Here is a 12069-nt window from a genome sequence, read left to right on the forward strand (position 1 = left end):
TTAATGAATATTAAACCCAAAACTATTTCGAAAGCTAGGATTTTCTTCATTATTTCTCTCACTGTCCTGAGACTGAATATTGGGCAATATGGGATTTAAGAATTTGAATTCGCTGGTCTCTGAGCCTCCAGTCAGACACACTTCGTACTGGTAGTTCTGGGAAAGGGTCCCAGTCCTGCTGACTTCTACCAAGTGGCCAGGAAAGTGGCCCCCAGTCACAGAGGCAGCCCTGCTCCTCGTGCACAACCGCATGACAATGAACACGAGCACAGAGAAGAGGAAGAGAGAGGAGACCGAGGCCAGCGCGATGACCAAGTAGACAGTGAGGGAGTCAGCGTGGGGCTCCTCAGGGACCACCTCAGGCAGAGGCAGGTAGGGCTGAGAGAAGCCATCCACCAGGAGCACGTGCAGCGTGATGGTGACAGACAGGGGCGGCTCCCCATTGTCCTTGACCAGCACCAGGAGCCTGTGCTTGGGTGCCTCGCGCTCACTCAGCAGCCTGGCCATGCGCACCTCGCCATTGTGCGCCCACACGCTGAACAGCCCGGGCTCCGTGGCCTTGAGCAGCTGGTAGGACAGCCAGGCGTTCTGGCCAGAGTCGCTGTCCACCGCCACCACCTTGGTGACCAGGTAGCCCACCTCGGCCGCCCTGGGCACTAGCTCGGTGCAGGGTGCAGAGCCGTTCTGCATGGGGTACAGCACGAAGGGCGCATTGTCATTGTCGTCTATGACCACCACGCGCACCAGCGCCTCGCTGCTCAGCGCGGGGAAGCCCGCGTCAGTGGCGCCCACGCGGAACTCGAAGGCTCGCAGGGCCTCGTAGTCCAGCGACCTCACCGCGAACAGGTGGCCATTGTCCGCGTTGATGGACACCAGCGAGGCCAGGGCCAGGTGCGGGTCGTGGGGCGGCAGCAGCGAGTAGGTGACCTGGGCGTTGGCTCCTGAGTCTCTGTCTGTGGCGCTGATGGTGCCCATGTGCAGGGCGGGGCTGTTGTTCTCGCGGATGAACAGGGTATAGGAGGCTTGGGAGAAGGTGGGCGCGTTGTCATTCACGTCAGAAACCCACACGGTTATGTTGCGGTGTGTTTTCAGTCTTGGAGTGCCTAAGTCTGTGACGGTGATGGTGATGTTGTACTGGGCTCTGCTTTCTCTGTCAAGAGCTCCCTCTGTCATCAGAACGAAAAAATTCTCTACCGAGGGCTTCAGCAGGAATGGTAGATCATCTTGAATGTGGCAAACCATCTTTCCATTTTCTCCAGAGTCTCTGTCTCTGATCTTAAAAACAGCCAGTACTGTCTCAGGGGAGTTCTCAGCAATGGAATTGGAAAGTGATGACACGATGAGTTCAGGGGGGTTGTCATTCACATCTAACACTTGGACCCAAACCATGCATCTTGCAGAAAGGCCCCCTCCATCTACTGCCTGTATATTAATTTTGTAAGACTTTATTAGCTCATAATCAAGCAACGCTCTGAGAGCTAGCTCTCCAGTTGTAGGGCTGATTTGAAAGGTTGTTCGAATTTCTTCAGAGGCGTCAAAAAACGAATAGGTTACTTCAGCATTGACTCCAGAATCTATATCTTCTGCGGAGACTTTAACAATGAAGGACCCCACGGGGCTGTTCTCCCTCACCTCTGTCTCATATAGTGCTTCCACAAACTGGGGGGAGTTGTCATTAATGTCCAAGACCACTATGCGGACAGTAGTCGTCCCAGATCTGGGTGGGGACCCTCCATCAAGCGCTGTGAGTGTTAAAGTGAGCTCGTGATGTTCCTCCCAATCCAATGCTTTGTCCAACACCAGCTCTGGGTATATGACGCCTTCATCACTGTTAGTAATTTTAATTTGGAAAAAAGAGTTGGGGTTGATGGCATACTTTTGGATACCATTAAGACCCCCATCTGAATCCTGTGCTCTTTCTAGTTGAAATGTTGTTCCTTGGGGTGTATTTTCTAGAATTTTTAGGACCATTTCTTTATCCTGAAACACCGGTGAATGGTCATTTATATCCCTGACCCTCAGTTCAGCCCGGTAAATTTGAAAGGGGTTATCCATTAAAATTTGGAAATAAAGCGTGCAGGGCTCCGTGGGGCCGCACAGCTCCTCGCGGTCCAGCTTCTCGCTTGTGAGCAAATCCCCGGTTTGGGAATTCAGGGTCAAGTGTGATCTGTTATCATCAGAGACCACTCGAGCGTCCCTTGCAGCCAGTTCCCCCTCTGCTAGCCCCAGATCCTTGGCCAAATTGACCACGAACGATCCTCTCTCGGCTTCCTCTGTCACCGAATAACGTCCAAACCCAGATTCTGCCAGGGATCCTCCCCAAAATAGAAAGACAAACAGGACTTGCCTTTGTCTCGGGAAGCGCAGCCCTCCGGTCTCCATGGCTTCCTCGCAGACACGCCTACAACTTCAGTTACAACCACAGTCTCCAGTATCAAGTACCAGCAGCCGCAAGCTCCAGACCCATACCCTGAAGTAGCAGGGATTTTCTCTTTCCCAATCTCGGGTGATGAGGACTTTTTTCAAAGCGGATCGATCTGTCCGGATCTTCTTTTCTTGTAGCGACTTCCTTCCTTAGCATCTCGGGTTGGCCTTTGGGGTGTTTCCATCTCGTGAGCCTGCAGCGCCACCTCGTGGCCATCGAAGACCAAGTGGCGGAAGCCATCTAGGGGAAGATGTGATTCTGATACGTGTCTTTATAAAATTTTCCTTTCAGTGGTTCTTCTATATGTTTAATTGTTTCTTATATTTATTTTTAAAAAGAATGTTGATAGAGGGAACTGTTCACGGTTTTTTTAATTCGTCACTGCTTAACGGGAAAATGTAAAAATTCCATTTTTGCCAAAAAGTATTTCCACCAACAATTATTTGCATTATACGGTTAGATGTTGCTGTGGTTAAACTTCTGATACAATACCAATGTAATATTAGGAACCAAAGAGGGAATTGTGGTGATTTATTCTTTCCCAGGGACACCGGGCACAAGAAACTCTGCAGTGACAGAAGAAATTTGGTTCACACTTTTTCTCATGCAACTAACTTCTTCATTGTAATCTTATTATGTTGCCTTTACCACTGCATAATCTAGTGCAAACCATTTAGGTTGTCTTTCCTCCGTAGTTTCATAACAACTTCTGCAAGTAACAGCAATTGCTCTTGTAAACAGAACTGCTGCTTGGTTCAAGCAAATTTGTCCCTTTTTAAATATGTAAACTATTTGTGGTGACCATGTTTGTTGGTGCATTAGAAACTCGTTAAATGCTTACGTTGTTGTTACTGAAATTAGAACAGACTCATGGCTGACTCTGGAGCTGGTTTTCAGAGGCAATGAATTGAATTGGAGGAGAATGCCCACCCTTCTCCCACACTTAGAGCATGCAAAAATAAACTCTGTGAGTACAAAATGAGGTAATAATTGCCAATGCCTTTCAAATCCTACCACGTGAACACTTGTTTCATTTATTCATATCTGAAGACTTTACTCATCGCAATTTTTCTTCTTCTTCTCTTTTACCATTTTTTTCCCCTGAAATTCTGGTGGCCTGGTGGTAAGGACCTGGATTGTGAATCCAAAGCTACATAGTTCAAAACCTCCAGCTGCTCCACAGGAGAAAGATGAGACATCTCCTCGCTAGCCATTTACTCTCTCTAAAAACTCTCTGGAGGGTCAGCTATGAGTCGGTTTCCAACTCGATGGTCTGCAACAACCACCAAAACAGCCTTAAGTTTCCTTTCAGAATGAAAGAAATAGTAAAATTTTTTTGCCAAGTCCTTCTTAATTGAAATACGTTGTTGGTGCCCATCAAATTTCAACTCACAGTGTACAGGGAGCAAAGCACCGCCGGCTCTGTGCCATCCTCACATTGTAATACTCCATTACCTACTGTGGCAAACACTATGTAAACCCATCTTTTGGGATGAACTTTCTTTGCACTAAAGAGGGTAAAAATAGACTATACTAAAGTCTATTCCAAAACTTTTCAAAGTAAAATCAGCACTGTAAATCTGCTTTAAACCAAATTTTATTCAAAGGTCTAATGGATTTCCCCCCATTAACCCCCCCACACTGTCATCGAATAGGTGCCAGCTCATAGGGACGCTTCATCAAGATTCAGAGACTGTTAATCTTAACAAGAGAGTATTGTCCCGCAGGCTTTTACCTCCACCATCAAAACTACCCCCGCCCCACCTAAGTAAACATGAGATACTAATTAAGTTGAGAAATATAGTGGGGAAAGCTAAATATAGTCAAAACAACACTCTAGTAATTGACTATAAAAGCCACACTGTATAGACCTCTACTTAATGATTTGTAATAGGATTTTTTTTTTCCCTACCCATAAAGGAACTAGGTTGTAAGTAATTTAAAAATTAACAGGCAGGCACCTGTAGATGCTTTTTTTAAAAAAAAAATGAAAAGCAACAAATTATTAATGATTTTGTCATTATACTATGTCTAAGCCTTGTTCCCTATCACCAAACCTTAAACACACATAATGCTTTATGGTGGTTATTCTTCTTATTTTCAAACAAGAGTGCATAGATATTTATCATATGTTTGTAACAGAAACATTTCAAATAAGGACCTGTCTCTAAAGTTACAATCAAAATTTGCTTTAAAGTGTGACAAAGGTTTTAAAAAGTATTATCATGAAAGTCAAGGAAAACAAACATATACCAACAACTTCTTAAAGGAAAGAAGAAATAAATATTATATATATATATAATTTTCAAGTGCCACAAATTCTAAAAGTTTTAGGAAAATGAGAACATGCACACTGTAGCAACATGAATATAACACAAAGTCAACAAAGACATATAAAAAGTGAAAGAATACGTTCAAGGGATATAAACTTTGACACCTTTCAACGACTGGCATTCTAGGGAGAAACACCTAATTGGGATAAAATATGAAAAGTAAAACCGTAAAATTAAGATTGGAAATAGATGATAAATAAAATAGAGAAAAGTCAATAATATCTATTTAATTGTGGTAGATGGATACATACAATTTACCAATTAAAAACCCCCCTACTTTTAAAATAAGACGACTTTATTAGGTGATCTGCTATCAATAGTTGAGCCCAAAGTTATTGTGGAGAGCAGAGTTTTCCTCGATTTCACCAGGAGTGTTCTGAAGAGGAAAGCCAGAAATAATTGGCTTCAGGAATTTGAACTCATTGGTCTCAGAACCCCCTGTCAGACACACCTCATATTGGTAGCTCTGGGACAGGGTCCCGGTGCCACTGAAGTCCACTAAGTGGCCCGGAAATTGGCCCTCTATTACTGAGAAGCGATTTACTGAAGTGGCCCTGCTCCTCCTGCACAGCCTCAGGGTGATGAACAGGACCACAGAGAAGAGGAAGAGAGAGGAGACCGAGGCCAGCGCGATGACCAAGTAGACAGTGAGGGAGTCAGCGTGGGGCTCCTCAGGGGCCACCTCAGGCAGAGGCAGGTAGGGCTGAGAGAAGCCATCCACCAGGAGCACGTGCAGAGTGACGGTGACAGACAGGGGCGGCTCCCCATTGTCCTTGACCAGCACCAGGAGCCTGTGCTTGGGTGCCTCGCGCTCACTCAGCACCCTGGCCATGCGCACCTCGCCATTGTGCGCCCACACGCTGAACAGCCCGGGCTCCGTGGCCTTGAGCAGCTGGTAGGACAGCCAGGCGTTCTGGCCAGAGTCGCTGTCCACCGCCACCACCTTGGTGACCAGGTAGCCCACCTCGGCCGCCCTGGACACCAGCTCGGTGCAGGGTGCAGAGCCGTTCTGCATGGGGTACAGCACGAAGGGCGCGTTGTCATTGTCGTCCACGACCACCACGCGCACCAGCGCCTCGCTGCTCAGCGCGGGGAAGCCCGCGTCAGTGGCGCCCACGCGGAACTCGAAGGCTCGCAGGGCCTCGTAGTCCAGCGACCTCACCGCGAACAGGTGGCCATTGTCCGCGTTGATGGACACCAGGGAGGCCAGGGCCAGGTGCGGGTCGTGGGGCGGCAGCAGCGAGTAGGTGACCTGGGCGTTGGCTCCTGAGTCTCTGTCTGTGGCGCTGATGGTGCCCATGTGCAGGGCGGGGCTGTTGTTCTCGCGGATGAACAGGGTGTAGGAGGCTTGGGAGAAGGTGGGCGCGTTGTCATTCACGTCGGAGACCAGCACGGTTAAGCCGAAATCGGTTTTCAAGCGAGGAGTACCCAGATCTGTGAAAGTGATGGTGATATTGTACTCGGCTCTTGTTTCTCTGTCTAGTTCTCTCTCTGTTACCAGCGTGTAAAAGTTCTTGACTGAAGGTTTCAGAAGGAAGGGAAGGTCATCTTGGATGGTAGAAACTGTCTTTCCATTGTCCCCGGAGTCAGGGTCCAAAACACTGAACACAGCAACTACAAGCTGGGGCGAGTTCTCTGGGATGGGACTGGTGAGTGCGGATAGGATCACTTTGGGGGCATTATCGTTCACATCCATCACCTGCAGGAGAAGAGTGCATTTCCCGGAAAGACCCCCTCCATCCTTGGCCTCGATGTCAACTTCATAAGACAGAATTGTTTCATAATCTACTTGGGTTGTTAGACGAATTTCTCCAGTGATGGGATCAACCTCTAAAATTTTGCTAACATCTGCAGAAGGCTGAAAGAGTGTGTACGCTATTTTCCCATTGGTTCCACTGTCTAAATCGCTGGCAGAGACCGTGGCAACCAGGGAGCCTACGGGGCTGTCCTCAGGAACCTGCACCTTATAGAGAGTCTGCTCAAACTCAGGGGCGTTGTCATTTATATCCACTACTTCAACGCGGACCTGGGCGGTCCCAGACCTGGGAGGAGAGCCGCCATCCAGCGCCGTGAGGGTTAATCTGAATTCAGCCTCCTCCTCCCGGTCCAGCTCTTTATCCAACACCAGCTCAGGGTATTTCCTACCATCACTGCGCTTGCTGGTGAGAACCTGGAAATGGGAGTTGGGGCTGAGGCTGTAGTTCTGAACATTGTTGCTTCCAACGTCCAAGTCCAGAGCATTCTTCAGAGGGAACATATGCTCCCGGGGACTGTTTTCCGGTATTTTTAGAGTCATTTCTCTTTCAGTGAAGACGGGGGAATGGTCATTTACATCGCTTACTCTCAGTTCAGCCTGAAATATCTCTAAGGGCTTTTCCAGGAGCACTTGGAAATGTATTACACATGGGTCAGTGGAGCCACATAACTCCTCTCTGTCTAGTTTCTCATTAATGAGCAAATCCCCAGTCTGAACATTCAGCTGCAAGTGCTCCTTTTGTCCCTGGGAAATAATCCGAGCCCCTCGGGTGGACAGCTCTGTCAGGTGCACCCCCAGGTCCACCCCTAGGTTTGCCACAAAGGAGCCTCTCTCGGTTTCTTCAACCACCGAATAAGGCCCCAACTCAGTACCCGCCCTAGACAATCTGAGTAAAACAAAGAAAACCAGGACTTGCCTTTGTCTCTGATTGTGTAGCCTCCCAATCTCCATTCTTTCCTGAAAATATGGTTCAAAGGAGCTTCAGGTATGTCCAGGATCCCGGTAGCACAGTCCTGCCGTCTGAAAGGCTAGAATATGCCACTAAACAGGTTTTTGAGGCTATCACATCATCTGCTTTTACTCTGGTTGAGAGAAAGCGTTTCTTTGGCTCCTGGGGCGGGTATTTTGGCCGCTCGGGCGAGGCTAGTTTCCATCATCTTAACCTGCAGCGCCACCACGTGTTCTTACTGCGTCTTAGATTTTCTGATTTAACATTGAAGGCAAAATTCTATAAATCTACTGAAGTCCATATAAACTCTGTTCATACAGTGCCACAGAAAATACTGGGTTCTAATTTCATTTTACGTTGGAGCTTTGTGTTTTATAGAGGATTTCTAAAGGACACGATAGCTCGTTTTATTGACAGTTCACTGCTGTGGAGGTGGTGGCGATGAAATAGAATCATTGCATTGATGTGGAGCTGACAAAAAATTAGGCGCAAAATGTTTCTCAGATAACAAACACAGTTCCACAACAATAGATATTTTTTCCCACGCACCATTCTATAAAATTGCAAATGAGTAAATCTGGTAAATATGTAATCAGCAGCAGTTCTGAAGTCATTCTTTGACCCATGCTTTTTTGAAGAGTAGACTTCTTCCTTTTCTTTCCGTCATCTAGCCTGAAGAGCAGTCACTTTTTTGGGAATTACTGGAAAAATTATTTCCCAACTAAGCAGGTCTCAACTTTGGGCTACTGTGTTTTTAAATTCTGTTGTTCAGGCTTCTCTATAATTTGAATTGAATTGTAGTAGATTCATATTTTTATCACATCATCCTTTTGTTAATAATTTTTAGAAGTCTGTTAAAGGCATTGTCTAGAGGTAAAGCTCTCAATCGATGTGGGCTAAGACCTAGTAGAATGAGCTTCACTTGCCTTCCTTTGACCAGAGGCAGTGTTATTATTGTTGTCAAGTGCCATTGAATCGAGCATGACTCATAGCAACCCTAAGAACAACAGCTCTGAACTCTGTCCTATCCTTCACCATCCTTGTCTTCTTCTCCACATTTGAGTCCATTGCTGCAGATTATCAATTAATCTCATTGAGGGTCTTCTTCTCCTCTACTGATCCCCCACCTTCCCAGGCATGATGTTCTCTCCTAACAACATGCCCAAAATATGTGGGATGAAGCTTCACCATCTTTGCCTCCAAGGAACACTTCTGCTGCACTTTCTCCCAGGCATGTTTGTTCTTAAGAGGAGTTGTCAAACGATATATGGCTCATTTTAACAAAATAATTGGAGCTACTCAGGTTCCCCGTACCCATGTTAAATCTAAAGGATCAACAGTATTTCATGATAAAATTCTTCCCAAACACTGCCTATAGTTTTATGAACTTAGTGTATTTCACTTAGAATTAATACTAGATAGTATCTGTTTTCAAACAAATAGAATGCTAAAATTGGTATAGCATATATCATTTTTAAAAGAAAGCTATGCATATGGTAAACAAGTTTCAACATTCCAAAGAAAATAAAAAATATACATTACTGGGCTGGGGGGAAAAGGAATACATAGTACAAAAAAATTTTAAAAGTGAAATCAAAAGGTGACTCTACTCCCTACTCCAAGTTTCTCCTTGGAGACTAGCATCTTGAACCTCCATCTCACATACTTTGGGGACGTGGCCAGGAGGGATTGGTCCTTGGAGAAGGACATCATGCTTGGAAGGGTGGACAAACAGAAAAATTCAGGAAAGACCCTGAATGAGGTGGATTGACACAGCCACTGGGGCAATGGGTGTAGGTGTGTCGGAGTAAGTAAGACTGGCTCAGGATAGGGCAGGCTTCTGAGCTGCTGTACATAGGGTCACTACAGGTTGCAGGTGACTCAACGCATAACAGTAACAACAAGTGCTTACTCAAGAGAATCATTTCTGCAATAATGAATGCTGTACTTTAAGAAGATAGAGGAAGATAATCTGGCTTATTCCTTCATGATGAGGAGCAATTGCAGTACCTGACCAGCTTACTTAAGCTAGTGATTCTTTAAGAATTTTATGTTTATTGGCCCAGAGCAGTGAGATGATTGGTATATAACAAATATAAAATACTTCAAGTTCTATTTCTACATGGGACTTCAATTCATGCTACAGCAGTAGGAATAGTTGATGGAGCAGTAGGAATAGTTGATGGAGCAGTAGGAATAGTTGATGGATTCCAGTCTCTTAGGAAGACAATGCCACTAGTTAATTCCTGACAGTATGGTTTAATGTTTAAAAACTACAAGTTAAATTTGAGTAGTGTTAAATTGGATCTAAACTCTCCTACCTCTTTTTTTCCAAATTGTGAGCAAGTGGCTTGAATTTTTCTATGCATCATTTTCCTCTTATGTAAAATGGAGTTATAATACTCTATAAAGTTTAGCAGAAGAGTAAAAAGATAATACAAAGAAAATATGGATGCAATTTTTAACGGAATTAAAAGGAAAATCAGGTTAGTCCAATTGTACATGTAATATCTATGTATTTTAAAGGATAGATTCAAACTTACTTGAACTTGCTGTGGAAAAAGCTAGGATTAGATTCTACTGGAGGTAGTCAAGGAAAATAGTGGTGAGTGAACTGAGATAGGATGCCTCAGGTAAAAGAAGGCCAGAAGTAGGCAATCCAGGAACCCTGGTGACTCTTGCATATTATAAGGGATACGTGCTCCTTTCAAGTTTTTTCTACCTGACTTACTTCACTATCCACAGTCACTGAATCACAGAGGTTTATGGCAGTCTGTGCTCCAGCATGACAGCCACATTCCAGGCAGCAAGGAACAGTTAGGGAAAGAGGGGTGGTATCTTCCTAGAGAAGTCATCTCCCTTTATGTAGAAAATTTCCTATAACACACATGTCATGGAATAAATATTATCATTTCCCAAGTTCTAGCTGTCAAGGAAGCAAGGAAAATTCAACCTCTTCACTAAACACATTAACGTACTGAACAAGAGCCGAAGTACATTACTTACGAAAAAAAGAGGACTGGATGGGTGTCAATAGTAGCTCCTGTTGCAAAAAACGTATGCTTAATGTTTTGCAAAATGGGAAACATGAGTTTACTACTATGTTACTTAATGACACGGAATAAACAAGGTACAATAGTTTTACTTTTCACAACCAGTGAAAATTAAAGTAAAGCCGTTTAAAGCTATACTAAAACCAACATGGGTATATCAATGAAAGGATAAACAAGTAGTATAAATTTGAGCATAACATGTCAAGTGTAGGCAAATTGCAAGCCGTTTATGCCCATGAAACAAGAGCCTTTCTGCACCAATTTCCTTTCCTTTCCAATTAGGCAGACTGCAGTGAAAATGTTAGTGCATTATTACTCTGTATTTACCCAACTAATAAAACAAGTTTCTATGAAATTACAACTTATTATAAAGTTAATGTTTCCCTTGATGTTTCCCCCACATATTCCTTAACTATCCCAGAGTAAAAGATTGTGCAGACATTGACTTCATTCACGTTCCCAAAGGCAAGATTAATCTTCCCTTTATTAATGTTTTCATGTCATTAACATGAAGAAATACTAGTACACAATTTTAAAAGATATCTTACAATCAAAGGTGCGGTTATGTAAAATCCATAATGTTGCTGCAGTTGTGTGACATCTAGTCTGAATGAAACTATAGCTCCACCCGGTTTTCAGAGAGTGCAAATCATTCCTTAACTATCCCAGAGTAAAAGATTGTGCAGACATTGACTTCATTCACGTTCCCAAAGGCAAGATTAATCTTCCCTTTATTAATGTTTTCATGTCATTAACATGAAGAAATACTAGTACACAATTTTAAAAGATATCTTACAATCAAAGGTGCGGTTATGTAAAATCCATAATGTTGCTGCAGTTGTGTGACATCTAGTCTGAATGAAACTATAGCTCCACCCGGTTTTCAGAGAGTGCAAATCACACAGGGAGGAGAAACTGCCCATTCTTTTTCTGCAGAGCAGCTGGTGAATTTGAACCTTTGACTGCAGTGCAGTTTCTTACCAGTTGGCTAAAAGAGCTCCTCAAATCTGTAATAGACAAAATGAAAACAAAAGAAAACAAAAACACCACGCAAATCTATTATTATGCATTTACCATGACATAGGGGAAAAATAGAATACGGAAATATAGAATTGTTGTTGTCACTGAATACTGAAACCAAAATCATTCCTAAAATTGGTATTTTCTCCTATTTCTGATTCAGTGGAATGGCTCTGGATATTGGGTAAAATTGGCTTCAGGAACTTGAATTCGCCAGTCTCAGAGCCTCCAGCCAGACAAATCTCATATTGGTAGTTCTCAGACAGAGTCCCTGTCCCGGTGACTTCCATCAGGGGGCCTGGGAAATGTCCCTCAGGCACTGAGAAGTGATGCATGGATGTTGCTCCACTCCTCCTACACAGCCGCAGGGTGACGAACAGGAGCACAGAGAAGAGGAAGAGCGAGGAGACCGAGGCCAGCGCGATGACCAAGTAGACAGTGAGGGAGTCAGCGTGGGGCTCCTCAGGGGCCACCTCAGGCAGAGGCAGGTAGGGCTGAGAGAAGCCATCCACCAGGAGCACGTGCAGCGTGAC

General features: G+C 44.5%; 3 protein-coding genes across 4 annotated transcripts in view; all 3 read right to left on the reverse strand.

The window, feature by feature from the left end:
• Positions 1-2382, reverse strand: PCDHB10 (protocadherin beta 10). Its single transcript, XM_006891215.1, has one exon. The coding sequence runs from the start codon at positions 2380-2382 to the stop codon at positions 1-3; it is 2382 nt and encodes a 793-aa protein (XP_006891277.1).
• Positions 2383-5071: 2689 nt separating this feature from the next.
• On the reverse strand, positions 5072-9107 carry PCDHB16 (protocadherin beta 16). 2 transcript variants are annotated; one of them, XM_006891140.1, is made up of 2 exons: positions 9081-9107; positions 5072-7438 (listed from the first exon to the last, which is right to left on the reverse strand). In XM_006891140.1, exons 1-2 carry the CDS (start codon positions 9105-9107, stop codon positions 5072-5074), a joined length of 2394 nt encoding a protein of 797 aa, XP_006891202.1. The 2 variants fall into 2 exon arrangements, with proteins under 2 accessions (XP_006891202.1, XP_006891201.1); XM_006891139.1 differs by lacking the exon at positions 9081-9107 and having other exon boundaries at positions 5072-7465.
• A 2530-nt stretch (positions 9108-11637) lies between these two features.
• The window catches only part of PCDHB8 (protocadherin beta 8), a 2451-nt gene continuing 2019 nt past the window's right edge, over positions 11638-12069 (reverse strand). Inside the window, exon 2 of the mRNA XM_006891216.1 lies at positions 11638-12069. Coding sequence (XP_006891278.1) covers positions 11638-12069 — 432 coding nt within the window.

The sequence above is a fragment of the Elephantulus edwardii genome, unplaced genomic scaffold, assembly GCF_000299155.1.
Source record: "Elephantulus edwardii isolate Elephantulus edwardi_28Jun2011 unplaced genomic scaffold, EleEdw1.0 scaffold00095, whole genome shotgun sequence".
Taxonomy (NCBI): Eukaryota; Metazoa; Chordata; class Mammalia; order Macroscelidea; family Macroscelididae; genus Elephantulus; species Elephantulus edwardii.

Coding starts and splice junctions, on each gene's coding strand:
- PCDHB10 (XM_006891215.1), bottom strand. CDS start 2,382: ATGGAGACCGGAGGGCTGCGCTTCCCGAGACAAAGGCAAGTCCTGTTT.
- PCDHB16 (XM_006891140.1), bottom strand. CDS start 9,107: ATGCTAGTCTCCAAGGAGAAACTTGGA. Junction 7,439..9,080: donor TCTCCAAGGAGAAACTTGGA/GTAGGGAGTAGA, acceptor CTACACAATCAG/AGACAAAGGCAAGTCCTGGT.